This window comes from Grammomys surdaster, unplaced genomic scaffold (genome assembly GCF_004785775.1).
Source record: "Grammomys surdaster isolate TR1022 unplaced genomic scaffold, NIH_TR_1.0 146, whole genome shotgun sequence".
NCBI lineage: Eukaryota > Metazoa > Chordata > Mammalia > Rodentia > Muridae > Grammomys > Grammomys surdaster.
The window spans coordinates 6,087,653-6,107,169 of record NW_021604604.1 but is presented as its reverse complement, the minus strand read 5'-3'; the positions used below and the strand labels follow the sequence as shown (position 1 = coordinate 6,107,169).

General features: G+C 35.3%; 1 protein-coding gene across 1 annotated transcript in view; it reads left to right on the top strand.

The window, feature by feature from the left end:
• Malrd1 (MAM and LDL receptor class A domain containing 1) overlaps nucleotides 1-5,504 on the top strand; it is a 639,509-nt gene extending 634,005 nt beyond the window's left edge. The window contains exons 38-39 of the mRNA XM_028764924.1: nucleotides 2,415-2,490; nucleotides 5,209-5,504. Of these exons, the coding sequence (XP_028620757.1) occupies nucleotides 2,415-2,490; nucleotides 5,209-5,292 (160 nt within the window). The 3' untranslated portion in view covers nucleotides 5,293-5,504. The remainder of the gene's footprint in view (nucleotides 1-2,414; nucleotides 2,491-5,208) is intronic.
• The last annotated feature ends 14,013 nt before the right edge of the window (nucleotides 5,505-19,517 follow it).

The following is a 19,517-nucleotide window of genomic DNA, read 5'->3' as shown; positions in this document are numbered from 1 at the left end:
CAGTGCCTGTCATCTATAGTCAGTTCTCAGACTCTCTGTCAGGCCTGGAAGTAGAGGAAGGCTTCTTCCTGCTTTTTTTATTCCATTCCCAATTAGAATGTCAGTTGGATTTACGTTTCCAGTATGTACTGCTTGTGGCTGCCTCAGGTCTCCTACTTCCCAGCTTCACCCTGTTTTGACACTTTCTAAGTCATGTTCAACCTGGCCTGGCCCAGCTCTTGCTTTGGCGTTTTGACACATTTCAAAATCATCTTATACTCTTGCCAGTCAGCAGTTGGACAGTGCCCCTGCCTCTGTGCATGCCCTAAATTTACCTCTCTGGCAATGTAACATGGACCAGTTTGGGAAGAAACAAACACAAAGATTCCAAATGAATTTATCCAGTTTAATTGGAGAAATTAATAAGTATCTCATTATTGGGCCAATGAATTAACAGACAACCAGGATAGATCTATCCCAGCCTTTTCAAATTATGACCCATAAAAAGCTGTACATTTATCAGTTATCAAAACGTAGCCTTAATTACAGTGAATTATTTTATCAATGGCATGTTTAATCCAATGACTTAAAAAGTAGTAATGACAGTATACTTAGAAGATACTGATGCCACAAGGAAAATATCTTTCTAGCCAAACCTGATCACCCAGATTAGGCTCTGCAAGGCCGTGTGGTTTTGGTAGCTGGTGATAGGAGGTCTAGCCTCTGGAAACTTTAAACAAAAGGTCAGTAAGAGCTTCCTCTTAATCTTTACTATTTAACGGTATATATAATACCAAAAAACATGCTTATAGACACTGTACCCTGATTATGGGAAAAATATTAAAGCATATTTTTTTTCTTCTTGGTTGCTGTTAAGACAATAGTAATCATCCCAGAACTAGCGCTCTCTCTGTCTCTCTCTGTCTCTGTCTCTGTCTCTGTCTCTCTCTCTCTGACTCTCTCTCTCTCTCTCCCTCTGTGTGTGTGTGTGTGTGTATGTGTGTGTGTGTGTATACGTGTGTGCATTTGGCTCTCCCTCCACCGTATGTGTGGATCCATGACCATGCATGTGCTTATGCACGTCTTAGGGATTTTTTCTGTTTGTAACTGAGCAGCTATTGCTTGTATTATTTTTATTTCAATGATGGGCATTAGATTTTTGATGGCTGTTCTGGAGATCCTTGTCTTCTAAGAAGAATAGAAACCATGAAAAGGAAGCAATCGCTTACAAGTTCAATTATGCTGAGTCAGACAGATCTAGTCCATAACATGAAGAAATACTCACATGACAAACTCTTCAAGACGCTTAACAGATGGAACAGTGGGTAAAGCTTGCACGCAAACTTGAGGACTAGAAGTCAGATTCTCAAAATTCATGAAATGCTGAGTGAGCATGATAGCTTTCTTGTAATTCCAGTCTGGAAAGTAATGAGACAAAGAATCACGTAAACAAGTTGCTTCGTAAAACTAGACAAAATGATGAGCCCCAGGGTGAACATAGAGGCCTTGGCTCAATGACCAAAGTGGAGAGTCACCAAAAGGAAGAGATTTTATGTCAACTTTAGGCTTCTATACCACCACCTTCAAACAAGTGAATGAGTATCTCCTCTCTCTCTCTCTCTGTCTCTCTGTCTCTCTGTCTCTCTCTCTCTCCCTCTCTCCCTCCCTCCTCCCCCCTCTCTCTCTCACCAGATGTATGCAAAAATAAATAAAGTAAAACTTTCAAACACCAAAATATACAATTGTTGACTAAAGTGCTCAATATTATGATTCATATATTACAGATTTCTGCAAGAGACATTGCCATAATTCAGGGTCTCAGAATGTGGTTTGGTACATCTAGCCTAAGGGAGGGCAAGGCAGCCTTTCCAGATTACAGTTTCATATTATATTGTTTTTTCTGATGTTGCATTATTACAATCACTTGAGCAATATTTAAGAAATCAACAATTAAACCAACTTATGCTCCTTTGTTTTGCCAGAATTTATTTGGATCTAAATACTCAAGAGTTCAAATTACATTTGTTTTCAAGAATGTGGTTGCTGTGGTGTCCTGCAGAGTGTGTGTGTGTGTGTGTATGTGGTATAAAGCATATATATATATATATATATATATATATATATATATATATATATGTAATACATGAATGAAAATAAGTATGCTGGCAAGACACTTGTCTCTCAAAATTATTCTAGTAAACAATAACCTGAACATTTACCAGGATACTATGAAGCACATAGTACTTATATATTTCCAGATAACGTGATATAGGGTAGTTTCCTCGTTGAAAAATTAACACAAAAGGAAGGAGAATTTGAAGTCAGACTGGGCTACACAGCAGACTCTTTAAAAAATGAATAAGAACATAAAACAGCTAGTACTCAGTCTTGGTGATCCTTTTCTCTTTGTTTTGTTGTTTTTTTTCTTTTTAAAGGAAATCTGAATGGGGTGGCAGCCATGCCTTTGTCAATCCAGTATATGGGAACTGCTTCAACTCAGAGAAAACTGAGGTAAGTGGCAAGGTGAACTACATTGATTCAGAAGCAAACACACACACACATACAGATGTGTACACACACAAATACATGTACACAGACAGGTACACACAAACATACATAGACCTACACTCACATGCACGTTCAAATACACACAGAGATAAGCAAAAGCAAACTCACACACATACACACACACAGAAACACACACACACACACAGAAATACACACACATGCACACAGCCATACTCATAACCAATTACTTGTGTTTAGAACCATTTCTATATCATAGCTAAGAGAAACATTTTAGTGGATTTATTTCAACTAGGAGGAAAAGGGTATTTCAGGCACTAAAAGATGAGTGAGATTTTCCATTTAGAACACTTTGATTCTGCTTGTAAAATCAGTTCACTGTTAAATGGCTTTGTGGTCACTGTACATCCTCCAAGAAAGCTGGTAAATCTGGAAAATATCAATTTAATCCATAGAGTAGTGTTAGTCATCTTTTCCCAGTAACTACTCATTGGGTGTTTCATTGACTTACTTGCATTCTCAAAAATCAGTACATAGAAAGCTTGAGTTTTTTCCTCATTATATCGTAAAAAATGTATTTTATGTGTGTTATAAGTCTGAATATGTGTGTGCAGAGGGTGGGGAGGATAGTACATGCACCAGAGTGCAGGTGTGGGCAGGAGAAAGTATACCTAGAGCTGGGCTCCAGGCCATTTTGAGGGTCAGACATGATGCTGAAACCAAACTCAGGTACTCTCTGAGAGCTATAAATGCACTGACCTCCTGAGACAACTCTCCTACTCTCTGTTCTTATTTTTATTAAAAAAATCTGCCAGCAGTTCCTTATGTTTAAGTCTTGACATTGAAAATGAGCATCAAAGTGTCAGGACAAGCAGATTCCAACGTTTCAGAGCCTTGTATTCCATGGTTGAAGACTAACAAGTGTTGGCTTTTTAAATTTCCATGTTTCTTCATTGAGTATGTCAGGTATGCTTTAGTTTTGTTTAGGTGGAAATGCAAGAAAGAAAGTAAGTAATTTCCTTGATCATGAAGGGAATTAATGTAGATAATTCAGTGAATGAATCAAACATATCTCTACTCAGTTGTTAATAATTACCCACAGAGATACAATATTTAATCAATTGAATCAGAAAGGCAAACCATTTCTATTTTTAATGAATATAAGAATCTTGATCTCTTTACTCTCAACTTAGATGAGCTTTGGTGTCTCATAAATGCTAGAATTTCTAATTCTAGAAGAAATTAAAGTGAAGATCTTTAGATGTGAAAATCTGTATCTTAGTTCAACAATGAATAGTCAATGAATCTCTATTCAACAAATGAATAGTCAGTAAATAGTGGCTAAGAAGATGTCTTATATTCTTTACTTATCCATGAGAAGACAGCTTTTCTAGAGTTTGGATGTGTGTGTCCCAGAACACACAAGGAAAGAGCTAGATCAAAGGCCCACCTTCAACATGCTTTCAATAAGATTTTACTACAGGTTCCAATTGATCACTCAAGGCAAACCCTCAGAATTTCATTTTATTTTTTGATAAAATATAAGTTACTCCCTTTTCACATTCTTTTTAAAATTCAACTTTTAGTTCATTAAGGATGAGTAGGGAAGAAATCCTGTCTTACCTGTTTCTATTATTTTCGAGAAAATAACTTAAATATATGCTAAGTCATTTTATATAACAGAAAGATACGTTTATCTCAAATATTTTTCAAAATCCCTTATAAAAATGTCTTATATTGCTATTGACTTGGGGAGAATAGTAAGAAGATCTCTTGATCAGCCATCAGCCACCATCACATATGTTTAACCTTTAGCTATCCTTTGTCATTTTTCTCACTACATACTATCTCAACCTATTCATGATTTCTTAAGCAAATCACAGCTATTATTTAACTACAATACTTCAGAGATAAAATCACATTTAAAACATATACATGGCATCATGGCTAAAGATGCAGCAGTATCAGCATAATATCAATATATCAAAAAATATTTCAGTGTTAAACCTACTCCAATTATCTTACATATAAATAAGGAATTTATAGTTGGGATTAGCTTTTGTTGGTACTTTAATTTTAAATCAGAATCTCTCTAAAAAAAAAACAAACCCCACAAATACAATTGGATAGCTATGTCGTTCAAGGATGTTTTTGTCTTTATATTCTATATTCTCTTAGTTTCCTTCTTGCAAAATATTTATTAAAGAGACAAGGTTTTCTCAGAGAACTTCTCATATTTTAGACTTTGCAAAATGCTCTACATCTTTAATTCTACTAATTCAAAGATCTTGTTGTGGTTGTTGGTGTTGACATTGTTATTGTAGTTGTTGTCTGCTAACTGTGGATCCTGCTTTATTATTCTTACTCTTACTGTAGTCAATGTGGCAAGCCGAGTGAAACAGCACAAGAGAGAAGGTAGAAATACAACCTCTGAATTTCTCTCTGCAATCAGAGCTGAGTGAAAGCAGTAAAGCCTACGCCCACAGGGCCCTACAAACATTTTTTATGGGACTCCACGTCAGAGACATGTTAGTGTGAGCTGCTAATGGGAGCTGGTGGGGCTGGAACAAGGCTCAGGGATGCTCTTACTATCACTCCTATGAATATTTATTAGAAATAGCCTTCATACTTCATGATCCTCTCAGAAGTTTTCTGTCTTACTCTGGAAAATACTAACCTTCCAAATGTATGTTTCCTCCTTAGAGTTCCATCTATTCTTTCCCAAATCCATTTTATGGTGCAGCATCTGGAAGCCTGGAGACAGTGTCGCGTCATCTCAAACCTTAACATCAAATCCAGGATTTATGCAATATGTTTTAATAGAAAATTTCACTCACTAAACTGATCCTGTCTGAGGTGAAAGAGAAAATACTTAAATGTTAGTTTGATTAATCATATGGAAACAAGCTCCTTACAGATTCTCTGAATATTTCTATGGAATCACTGACAGCTCCTTATCTTCATTGTATATGTGAGTATTTCAATAAAACATTCTGCCTGATCAATGGCTGTTCCTTTTGCTTTATACTGATTATTATTTTTAAGGATCTAAAAGACAGTTTACTAGAGACAAATTTTGATTATCCATGGCCTGGGAGCACAGATTTAGGTTATCCTACATTTCATGTTCATGGAATTGGTTTTGTAGTTTTACAAAGAAAGTCATAAATCAAGGAAAGGTTAAATAAAACACATTGGGTACATCAGAGAGGTGTTACAATGAGAGAAACAAGCTTGCTATAGGCCTCAGAGGTTATCTTTAAAATTTATGAATCAGATTGCATTGTATGTGGAATATTAAGAAGTATTAAAATGATAATTCTTTGCACTGAAGCTTAGAAACAAAGGTGAACCTACTCCCATTGCAATCTCATGAGAATCGGCAAGGGATGGTAACTCTAATCAATAGTTCATTTGTATTTTGATAAACATGTGATAATTAATCCTAAACCCATGTTTTTCAGATAATCATGAGACTTTTACATGGACAAGAAAATGCCAAAATATAAATTAAGAGATATTGAATTATATAAACTGAAAAGTCCCCACTCTAATAGTTTAAATAATATATGTATATGACATAAAATTAGATGTGTTCAATGTATACTAATTTGATTTTTCATTGTTAGGGTTGTTATCTCAGCTAAACTCCAGGTTGTTTGCAATTCCCATTACTCCTTCTAGGGATAGGTCCACTCCAGATGTGTGGCTTCATTGTGTGTTAAGAATAAAGTTCAAGATAGGAAAGAGTGACTTTTATCCTGCATGTCATATTTAGCACCCAGAAAATTTCTTCTTCTCAGTTTTCACTTTCAAATACGATTTCCCCACATCCATATACAGTAAACGCTCTTCATAATCGACTTCTTATTTATCAGCATAGACATGTCGCCCATGCCAAAAAAGATACCCTAAAAGGATGGAAGCTACCAAGATTGACTATAATCCTCTACTATACAATGTAAGGCTAAAACCAAATCTTTGTAGAACATCTTCAAAAATGGAGCTGTTTGGATGAAATTGGATCTAGAAACTACTGTTAATGGTAATTGCCAATTCAAGCCAATCTAGACTCACCTGGGAGATGGGTTTCTAGGCATAGCTTTGGGATTATATCAATTACATTAACTGAGATGATAATTCCTGCTTGTGAGATGTGCATTTCCATAGCAAGGGTGCCAGACTACATATAATGGAGAAAGGGATGTGATATTAGCAGTAGCTTTAGAATCCTGATACACTGGTTTCCCTGCCAAGATGGACTGTACCCTTGAAATATGCAGTAAAACAATCTCATTTGCCTTTGATTGCAATTGTCAAGGTATTTTATCACCACAACAGAAAAGTTACAAAGACAGGAGGGATGAATTTGTACATAAACTTTACAAACGTTTTGTGAGATTACAGCCTGGCCAAAAATTATCACTTTTCATTATCCTCTTGATATCCCAATATTTCATTTTGCTTTACTAAAGTTTTGAATATTCATTTTAATTATTTATGTGCATTGGGAGCCATATATTGAACGTGTGTACAAGTACCCATAATGCCAGAAGAAAGCACTGGATCCACTGCATCTTGATTTACAGGAAGTTTTGAGTTGAACTTGGATCTTTTGGAAGTGAGTCAAGTACTCTTAACTGTGGAGTGGTCTTGCCATACTGAGTCATCTTTTTAAAATCCCTTATATAGTTTAGCTCTATATTAATTATTTTGTCTATTTTTCCTCATTTTTGACAGTGCAATTACTGATACTAGAAAAATTAATAGTGGGAACAGAAGGGGTTGCTATGTAAACATATGTATACTATAGAAGTTGTGTTTATGAAATCAGCCAAGACTTTAAGGCTGCTACATAAAAAAGATGTATAAAATATGCGATTCTTTTCAAAGAAAATGATTATCTGACCTAAACTGGTCACTTTTACATAGATACTAAAAGAAATTCTGATACATAGAGCCCTGATGACAGAAACTCAACACAGAATAGCAATGACGTTGCAACTAAGAATAATTTATTTGTTCAGGAAGGGGTTTGTTCTATATACCCTAAAACAATTTAATCTTTTGTATGATATCCTAAACATACATGGAAATTCTACAAAATTTCTATGAAAAAAAATGGAACTGATAATTACTTGTGTTCATTTTTCTGATTTAATGTGAGACTGAGAGAATTCAATGTTCTGTACTTGCTGCTTCTTCTGAAACCTATTTTTGTACAAGACAAAGTTTGCACTGTGGTGATTGTAAAGTTGGATAAAGGTTGAGGCTCTGGCAAGCACTTTACAGAGTAAACAATCTGTCTAACTCAGGTTCAGGTCAGGAAAGCGTATGAAACTCCCACTAGCTTGGACCTGGTTACATTTTTTTCTAATCTAGGACACTGCAAGAGAATGGATCACAAAGATTAATGTTAATTGGCTCTTTATTTACTTGAGACATCTCTTTGATAACCTGTTTCATGTAATTAACCAATTCATTAAATGTACTTTAAGATGATGATGATGATGATGATGATGATAGCAGTGGCAAACACTAAAAAAGTGAAAATATGTCCAAATGCTGTGCTATACAGTTTACATATTTTAGTTCATAGATATAAATAACATGCTATATCCTATGTGGCCATTCCACTATTGACATGTGGATATTTAATGTGAAGGTTGATTTAATTTAAACTACTAAAATTTAAAATACAGTGCTTCGGTTGAACTAGGAGCATAGCAATAGTTTAGTGAGTGTGTATACTAGAGAATTCTCTACTGGACAATAGAGGGGACATTTCAAAATTCCAGTAGGTTTTCTTGTATGACACTGGCTTAGATCAATGTTGAAATAATTTTCATAATAATGATTTCTTGACACATAAACTTTACATAGAATTCAAATGAAGCCACAGCATTTTTGCCCATTTCATTCTTTTGGATTTAGATGGTGCTCTGAAAACAATGCAATTATTTGTTTTCTCTTTTCATCTTCTTGAGTTTCAATCGTTTCCCCATGGTCATCTGCCTTGGATCAATGTTGAAATAGTTTAATATAAAGAATGTTGTTATAAAATGTATAAATCTAAAAAGTATTAAAGGGTTTCCTCATGAGTACATTTTGACTAAAATCATCCAATTTGTAAAGGATAATGATGGATTATATGAAAGAAAACTAACAGATACATATAATGAGGTACCTTTTAATAATACTTTCTTGCCACATAAATGTTACATAGAATGCAAATGAAGCCACATCATCTTTGCCCATTTCATTTTTTTGTGTTTAGACAATGCCCTCAAAACACTACAATTATTTGTTTTCTCGTTTCATCTTCGTGAGCTTCAATCGTTTCCCATGTTTATCACACCATAAACTGAGGATTCAAGTTTGCCTCTAAATACCAACTACTTTTTCCTCCCACAAAAGAGCCTCATCCATTTAGGGAAGAAAGACACAATAAACCGAAACTACTATATTCAGAATAATATCTTTTACAGTTCACTGTATCAAACTTCATTCTCTTAAAAAAAATCAGAGAAAATTTATATTGACACATAAGAGGAGCAAGGGACTTTCTTTCCCAAAAGACTTCTTAGGAATAAAGGAGAGGGGGAAAAAAGAAAGAAAACGTCAAGTATGCACTACACTGACAAACAAATGACAAGTTTGTGACTCTTCACGTTATTCTGCTTTTCTCTGTGTCAGTTTCAAAAGTATTTTGAAGCTCATTGCTAATGTATCTAGGAAACCTCGGTGAGGGGTTAGTACCTAAGACAAGGAAAATGAAGATACCTGCTCTTCATTGCCATTCCTGAAAGCCACATTCTGAAACTTGAGAGAAATGAAGTTTCTAACATATCTTAAATTAAAGAACTATATATTGATGGCTCACTTAAAGAATGCATAAAATAAAGTGTTAATGCCAAAGTAGCTACTTAAATATTCACACTGACACAGACCATTAAACTCTTTGGCAGAGTTAAATACTCTGGAAAACACGATTTTGTTGTTTTTGTTTTCCTAGAATTTGAGAGCAATATGAATAAACTTTCTATTTTTCTGATATTTAAAATATTTGATGACTTGGGTATGGTTCCAGAAAGTTTTAGAAATAACTTCCCAAGCTGTTCAAAATATGTGTAGATATTTGTTTCTAAGAAATCATCACAACAAGTGGGGACAGTTATCTTATATAAATATAACAAAACCTTGAGTTAATAAAAGAAAGACAAGTCTACAAGACCAGGTCCCTTTCCAGGTCCCCATCCCATTGGATATTTAAATTTTGTGTTTATTTTTGTGTATAAACATTTGCTCGCATGTCTGGTATCTTAGGAAGCCAAAAGAGTATCTGATTCTCTAGAATCAGAGTTGGAGACAAGTGAAACTCTTGGATTCAATATTGATTCCTCAAGAAGAGCTGCCAGTGCTCCTAACTGCTGAGCTGCCTGTCCAGCCCTGTGTTTTGATTTTGAGACAGGATCTCACGCTGGTACTCATGCTAGATTTCTTGACAATCCTCCTGCCTCAACTTCCAAGGCGTGCTATGAAGCCATGTACCATCATTCCAAGTTTCTATCCAGCTTTTAAACATTTAAGGAATTACTAATGCCAATCTAGTATCAAAAAAAGATATAGCCAATATGTAGAAACTGAGCATGATAACAAACTAAGGAAGTTGAGTAAATGCTTGTAAAGAAAATAAAGACCTGAGAGAGTAAGAAGAATCTAAAACGTGATGTCTGTAATGGGCCTCCTCCCGTGGGGGACTTCTCTTCTTCCCTACATGCTCCTGTTAAAATTAGTTTATCTGTTGTTAGCATTAGAGTTTCTTCAGTGTATCAGATAAGCAATTGACAAACTAGGAAACATACATATAATGTAATAAACCAATATAACTAAGTATTAATTATTTGGAAAGCATAATAATCCATGATAAAAAAGTATCTTGTAAAACAAATTATAAATATATAATAAACATGGAAGTAAATAAATCAAAGGAAAAATATGCCCAAGTACCAATGACAGGAGGTGATATGGGATAACTATTACAGATACAAAAAAAGGATGACAGGTATACAAAATTAAAAGCATGAAAAATATCAAACATTATAGAATGTAATTTCCCAGAAAATACAATTTTTATAAAGCAAACAGAAGAATAAATATAAGATCAAAATTGTCCTGCAACAAAACAAATTGATATTTAGTAATAATCCTAAAGTTGTAAAATCCTAAAATTTTATAATATAGATAAGATATTGTCAAAATTGTTATATGTTTATAGAAACATAAAATAAAATTATTCTAACATATTTCACAAAGATAGAAAATATTTATACAACATTTAACAAAGACATTATAAAGAAGGTGAACTTTAAATGAATGTCACTTATCAATAAATGGGAAATACCAAATATATGTTATATGATATATAACTATAGACATATGTATGATAGATTCATGTATTGTGTTATAGTTTAGATAGGGAGTACTATCTTACTGAAGGCAAACACTGATAAGAAATGGGGCATCTATAGGCATAATGCCCTTAAGAGGCCAGATATCATTTGAACTAAGAAATCTCTTTGGCCAAGTCATTGCTTGGGTCATAAAGCATTTCTGTTTCTGTCAGCTGCACTGATAAAAGTAGGAAATTGGAATTAATGGATCAGTCTGTAAAGTGGGCTGCAAAATGCCTCTCATAGGATCATTGAACAGTTGGTTTCCTCCGCTTGTGAGCACTGCCTGGCTAAAGGACACAAGTCACCAGGTATGGCCTTGAAAACTCAGAGCTTGCACTGCTTCTAGTTTGCTGTCTTTCCTTTTACATTATTGGAGAAGGACATGATTCTTCAGCTTCATGCTCTGGTGGGCTGCTGCCATGCCTTCCTCATCACTGGAGACTTCACCTCTAGAACTGTGAGTCAAAATAAACTCTCTGTAAGTTGCCTTCAGTCACAGTATCTTGTCCCAGCAACAAAAAGTTAGGTAATAAGCTAGATGTATGCCTTGAAGAATTTACCTTATCTCAAGTGCTTCTGGACTTGTTTCTTTCAGCTTCTCAGCTATCATGAATGGTGGTCCTGCCCCCTCCATACCCTCTGCATGAGGTAATCTTAGAGAAAACTGTGATCCTCTAGCTCTGGGGCAGTAAGATCACTTAGCAGGTAAAGATACTTGTTGCCTACTCTGACCACTGGAGTTCCATCCCAAGACCTAAATGATGGAAGGAAAACAGACTCCAGAAAATTGTGATCTGACTTATACATGAACCATGGCACAGGAGAACTTATGCACACACACACACACACACACACACACACACGTTAAAGACAGAGACAAAGACAAACACAGAGGGAACAATAAGATATTTTTATTGGATATTTTATTTACAGTTCAGATGTTATCCCCTTACCCCACCCCCTCCTCCTGCTTCTCTGCAGATGTGCCCCCTACCTACCTCCCCACTCCCACCTCCCACCCTCGAATTCCTCCACACACAGCATCCAACCTTCATGAGACCAAGGATCTCCTCTCTCACCTATGACTGACAGGGTCGTCCTCCCTTACATATACAGCTGGAGCCATGGATCCCTCCCGAAATGCTCCCAGGCTGGTGGTTGAGACCCTGGGAGTTCCGGTTGGTTGGTATTGTTGCTCTCCTCATGGGGCTGCAAACCCTTTCAGCTCCTACAGTCTTTACTCTAACTGCTCCATTGGGAACCCCTTGATCAGTTCAATGGTTAGCTGTGAGCATCCGCCTCTGAATATGTCAAACTCTGGCAGACCTCTAAGGACACAGCTATATCAAGCTCCTGACAGCATGCACTTCCTGACATCCATATCAGAGTCGACCTTTGGTGACTGCACATGGGAAGGATACCCGGGTGGAATGGTCTCCAGACGGCCCCTCACTGAATTGAAAAATTTCCTGTCCTATAAAAGAAACCGGTAAACCATGGAAAGAAATTATAGAGTGGGAAATTTTATTTGAAACACTTGAAAACAATGGGTGATTTACATACAAGATTTGAACACTACAAACTCAAAAGAAAGTATCATCAGAACATTTAGTAATGAACATTAGATTCACAAAAGTAAGGATACAGTAAATATATGAAGAAATCTACAACCTTTAAAGTTATCAGGAAAATACAAATTAAATTTACGACTAGAGAGCAGTGGAACTTGGGTGGACATATATATTAATTTTTAATATATGCTAGAGAATGTCCACATTTTAAAAAACATGTTGATAATAGCAAAAGCTGTTCTTCTCAACTGAATGTTTCTGTATACTCAAAATTAATATAGTGAAGCTATAAAGCCCAACAAGTAGTGTTTAGGAATAGAATGTTGGGAAGTAATTAATTTCCTGAGGGTCATATCCTTATACACAAAATGAGGTCAAAAATTTTAATCCCTCTCCCAGAGCATACAAAAAAAAAAAGAAAATATGGTGCCACAGGCAAGACAAAGTCTGCAAAATGAAACCTACTTTTTTTGGCATATTGATTCTGCAATTCTTGGGCTCCAGAACACAGTATCTCAGTGTTTGGCATTTTGTAGTTAATGATCTGAGTTGAGAAATTCAGTAAATTTCAAGGATGTGACATATAGATAACGTTGACAAGACCAAGAGAAAAAGCAATGAGGCTGTTCACTCTTGCTGATAGTGAGCATGTACATACTCCACAGTTCAATTATCACATATTTCAGGAACTGTACTCATACAGAATTCCATGTAATGCACCAAAAAGCTGTCAGTTATCTTTACACACTCTACAAAAACCAGAAATAAAATATAACAACATATGAGAATGAAAATAAATACGGTACAACTACATTAACAAACACTCATCAATCTCATAACTTAATGCTGAGTGAAGAAAGCAGATGCTAAAATACCACACATCATCTGAATGCCGTGTTCAGAGCTGCAGGTTTTGGAATGGAACTTACAAGAAAATTTGAAAGATGTATTAGCAATGCCCTATTATATTTATAATTTCTAAAGATTTTCCTTTCAAATTTAGAAAGTTACAAACTGCAAAATTTAGCCTTTCAAGTGATAGAGTTAAGGGTTGGCAGGATTGCTCAGTGTGTAAGAGCGCTTGCTGCAGAAGCATATGGACCAGATTTCTTCTATTTAAACTGGTTCTTTGGTACCATCTCTTTTCTCAGTTAAAATGCCCAAGATGTGCTACAAATAAAACTGGAAGATGGCGAAATTAAGGACAATTGTGGCTGAAAGTCCTTTTAAAATCGATTTTAGAAAGTCCTGAATTACATATGCCAACTCAATTGAACTAAAAAAAAAAAGGTTACTTTCTTTGTGGTGACAACTAGCATCATACACTAGACTGGAGAGTGGTTGGGCATTTAATGGAAGTCCCTGAATGATCATTGCAATTTTAACTTCATGGTTGACTCAGAGCAAAGACGAGAAACCTTTGTAGGTTCTGGCCATTCTGCCTTCCCTTTAATTCTGTGCTTTTCTTGATCTACTTTTAAGATGTCCTCTTTCTCCCATGAATCAGTTAAGGACACCTTCTGCTGTTAAAAACCATCACAATCACCTGAAACACAAATGCAACTTTCCTCAGCTCAATTTTCTATAACAAAATACCATAGACTTTATGACTCAAACAAGAGAAAACTCTCTCCTTTAGAACTATTGTCCTTTAGAAGCTGGTGAGTCCAATATTAAGAGAATGAACAAGTTTGCTCCATTATTAGGCATCTTGTCTTTCAGGGGGCCTCCAGTCCACAGGACATCTTTCTGCCATCTCAGATTGAGGAATTGGTATCTCCTATTATGAGAAAGCCACTAAGGTCATGAGAGGCCCATCCTAATGAACGTATTTGGCTTAAATTACCTACCAACGGCCCACATCCGAGCGCCTTCACGTTGGAGCTTGGAGATTTGCTATGTAAAACTGGCTAAAGTGTACAGAAACGTTCACTCTGTAAAGAATTGTTGCATGAGACAAATGAAACAAACTGTCATTGTTTGACTTTAGTTATTTATAGATTATATGTGTTGGAGATAAATTTTGAATTGTCTAGAATATAATAAAAGATGCAAACTTAAGTTGTTAGCCACCTTAATCACTAGCAGGGGCTGTGATCGCAGAGGAAGAATGTGCCAGAAAAATGCAGTTTCTCAGGTTTTCAGGTTTCTCAAGATTCTTCCATCCCTTCTTCACACATACATCCTCTTAGTTTTTCTGTATGAAGGATTAGACATGAAAATCCAAGAGAAAACTGTGATGAGAAGTTCATGTGACTAGCTTCATTAATATTCACTCAGCGGTGAAACATTCAGAGGTGGCATATGAGGCTCCTCACAAATTTTGTTTCAGGTACATACGTCCAGAGATGTGAATGTGTAGAACATGGAACTGCATTATTATAAAAGTCTCTTAATAACATTCATTATTTACCTGTTCAGGAAGACTATTTTAAAAAGAATTGAATGCCGAAGTAAAGCAGACCTGTAAAAGTCTAACATTATTATTACATTAATATCAGAATCTTTAATTTCCATCAGTATGCCTGAAAAGTAGTCATCATTTCCCACTGAAATGATGTATTTAAACATGTATGTATATAAACAGCTATACAGATGAGCCTGTGCTTAAAATGCTTGCTTAGCAAGTGTGAGGACAGGAGTTTTTATGAGCACCCACAAATGACAGGTGGTCATGGCAGTCTACATGTGATTTCAATGTTCAGGAGATTCCCTGGATCAAGCTGGCTAGCCACATTAGCCATTTTGATGACCTTTAGGTTCAATTAGGCAATCCTACTTCAATCAGTGAAGAAGAGAGTAGCTGAGGATGACATCATATATCAAACTCACACCTGCACACACATGTGCATGCATATGTGCCCACACACATTTAAATGTACACATACATATGCTTACCACATAAGAAAAATTCAAATGATAATTATTATGTCCAGGCAGATAAACAACATACTCAAGACTAAATAAAATTCTACATATATTCTATGAAATAAAACCGAAACTATTGGGGAATTTTATAATGATGATAAAAAGAAACTGGATAAAGAGTGATAATAAAAATAGTAACAGAGGTGGTAGAGGCGGATGAGATCAAATTTATTACCAGAAAATGACCTTGGAATTTCCCTTTTCAAGAATATTTGATGATTTATGTCATTATCAGAAATCTTATGTTGCATTAGTAATGAAAATTAAATATGTAATATTTTCATTTAAAATTTTAGATGTTCACACCACACACACAATGATGAAGACTAAAATATGACCTAAGAATGAGGACAATACAAATTAGAGATTTCTCCAAATGCATTTCATTGATTTTCAAGAGTATTAAATGTTGGGCTCTCAACAATTACCTATTTAGTAGACTACTCTCTGTAGTTTCTGAAGCCCTTGCATTTCTGCACCCTTAGCTGTTTGCCCAGTAACTATAAGTAACTATAATGCCTGGTTCCAAGGACATCTGTTTAAATGCGTGGTCTTCTAAATTTTGAGGGTTTTTTTTTAATTTAATTCCCATTTGAATCACCCTGCCTTAACTGCAGATCAACCCACTACACTTAACATGCATGCACCTATAGAGAGGCTACCTTCCTAAGAAAATCTATCTCCAAATGATTATTTCTGTCTGAAGTTACAGAGAAAGCTTCCACGATAGACAGACATCCTTCCTATACAACTCTGCTCTTGCCAGGATTGATGCAATAGAGATACTATTGTAGCTACTTCAAACATTCCTGTTCCTCTTTCTCAGCTTCTACCACACCACGAAAGACAATGAGAAAGCTGCAGCTTTGGAGGTGCTTTGATCTACTGCAGCCTCAAGAGGCAGATCCCAAAACAAACAGAGGAGAATGGGAAAAGATCTCAGGAAACCAGCCTTGGGCCTGTTCGTTCCCTTGCCTAAAAGTAGAACAAATGTAGGCAGACCAATTCATGTAAGGGAAGGGTCAGTGGTCATTGTGTTTCTTCAAATCATTATCAGAGTGCTCAGTGTGCAGATAGAGGTTGAAAGCAGAGCAAAGTTAATGAGAATTAAACAGCTCTGTGTTTCATTGGAATTATGTATGATTGTAGTCACTGAAAGCACAAGTGTAGTTAGTATTCTTATGCCTTTTGGATACAAAGCATCATTAAAACTGAAGGGGTTTTTTTTGTCTTTTGTTTGTTTGTTTGTTTTGTTCGTTTGTTTGTTTTTTAAGAATCATAGGAGGAACAAAGAAACAATGGTATTTTTTTTCTCGTTAGAACTAGAATATATAAGCTTCTTTTTTTTTTTTTTTTTTTGCTGGGAGTGCCTCTGTTCTTTAGAATGTCTCGATTTTTGAAGGTATATTTGAAAGATGATACCCTGGAAAGTGATTTCATAATGCAAGTTTATTACTTTCCTGCCAGAATAAGGAATGACAAGTAGGAGTATTCATCTTACTGCTTTTTGTTTAAGCGGAAAGACTCCTAACTTCCCAGACGATGCTTGCAAGTGTTGAGAGTATACAGTGTTTTCTACATGATCGTCTACTGTATTAATCTTAGTTTGAGTCACTATTTGCTTCTTCTGAGTACTTACAGCATGAAAAGATTAGTTAATTGGCTTTAAAATTGACAATATATACAAAAAGTTTGCACTTTGCGATCATGCCAGATATTTAGTAATGGTAATAGATCTTCACTAATTGTGCAAGCTTTGAAAAAAAAACATACACTCTTCTGTTTTAAAGATTTTTACATATTTTAGTAAATATTATATTGCTTCAAGTGGTGACTGTAGAGTCTAAAATGAGCGTTATCTATGTTTTACATTTTTCAAATGCCATTGCATGGGTAAATATCTTAAAATAGCATTTTCTCCCTTTTTTATGCTGTGTTATAATATTTTATAAATCTCTATAGTATCAAAACTCTATTTCACATCCCTTTTGCATTTCCTTTAGAAAAATTAAAAATATGAAAAAATTATTGTGTTTCCATGATTTTATGTAATTTTTATTCTTTTGGAGAGTTCCTAATTTCAGTTTTGTTCCATACCCTGTCCCCTTCTGTTCCTTAACAAGCATGTTTCTAGAGGCAGCAAATTTTCCAGACTTCTATCTGCTTTAGAACATCTATATTTAATATTTATTTTAAATAGATGTTTTAAGGTATTCTTGAAATTTCTTTTAAAACTAATGCGGTCACTCTAAGTTATTATGAGCTACGTATCTTGAAGTAAGTCTGAGGGGAGTATTATCGTTGCTCCTTTATGGTCTAACTTCAAGTTTCCTTACCTCTCACCCTGCTTGGTCTGTTCATGCATCCATTGAAGGAACTCTACCACATAGAGTAATCACTGTCTTCCTCATTGAAGAATTTTCCAACGTGATCAGACTGCCATTTTAAGCTCGTTTTCTAACAGAATACTCATATAACTGAAAATTCAATGCCTGAGTCATTTTGATGGTAGAGCTTCTGGATCCAAATGGCAAATAAACACTTGAAGAAACACTTTGACATAATTATTCGGCAGAAAATTCCAAACTGAAACCAGGGGCTACTACTCCTTATAAACTAGATTGACTGAAATTTAAAAGTCCCAAAACGCTAAATGTTGTTTACAACCTCAAGAAGAAAGGACACTTTTCCACATCACTGAGAATGCAAAATAAAATACTGTATCTGCTTTGGAAAATTCTGGCACTTACTCAGATTACTAACTATGAAGTTATTAGATGATCTGGCAATTCTACTTCTATTTATGTATCCAAGAGAATGAGAACACATAGAAACAAGGAAATAAGATTAGAAGATGCAATTTAGTGAAGGACATGGTATCTTTCTTTATAAGGAACATGGAATAGAGTGTGTATTTTTCAGAGAGCCCATGGAGGTTACTTTGGCAAGGAAGTTGCAGGACCACACAAGGTTTTTTAAATTATTATTATTTTTACTTTATAAAAAGAATTTGGTTTGTAAAGTGATAAATCATTTGGGATACCGGAGAAATGGCAACAATGAGACCAATGACAGAGCTATCATACAGACAGGTAAGTAATTGGACTTAGATTGAAATTATGAGTGTGTGGTGAAAGGTTTAAAGATGTTTCAAAAATTCACTAACTAAATGTCTCGAACACACTGAAGAAAAACATAAAATAACCCTTAGTTTTGAGCCTTTTCACTTATTCTAGGGTTCCTGAACTTTCCAGAACAACAAGAAAACAGCTCTATGAATTTCTTCATTTGTTACCTCTCATTGGAAAAAGATTTCCACGAAGGTGACATGGGACCAAAATCACCATTCACATTAGGTGTGAAACATACCACTCAATTAAAGAATGTGAACATTTTCATGGTAATGCTTATTAATTTGCAAGTCTGCATTAAAATTCCAATGCTGTCACACATACAAAGGCAATCAAATTATAAAATGTTACTATTGTCTCTAAAAACAATTACCCATACAGAAAAGCTAGCACATCTTCTAAGTTTTACGCTAATGAAGTAAAATAGAAGACAGAGTAAATGCTATACTTTGGATTTTCTGCTGTTTATCTTTTTATACCTTCAGTGTTCTAGTTTTCCATGGGTAAATATTCGTGTTTCATGAAGTTGGCTACAGCACATAAAGAGCATTTTGTTTCCACCATCATGAAGAACTTCTTGAAAACTTATTCCTGTGGCGTCTGCTACCAATCATCACGCACACTGTCAGATTCACTATTTGTGAAATGGAAATTATTTGGGAATGGGGTTGTTCATGGTGTCATTTGACAGTGTTCTCCCTTTTAAGGACCCTCAAGCACCTTTTGTGCTGTAATAAGAATGAGTTTTCTTCTAGCTGGTTTCTACTCCTCTCTCCTCATCCATGAAGTAGTATCTCCTGGCACAGGATGATGGGGACTGAATTTTAGTCAGGCTCAAAGCAGCAGCAGTCCATGGAAAATCACAGCAATAGATCTGAGCTTCATCTAAAAGGTGTAATTATACATTAAATGACCCAGTTTATGGT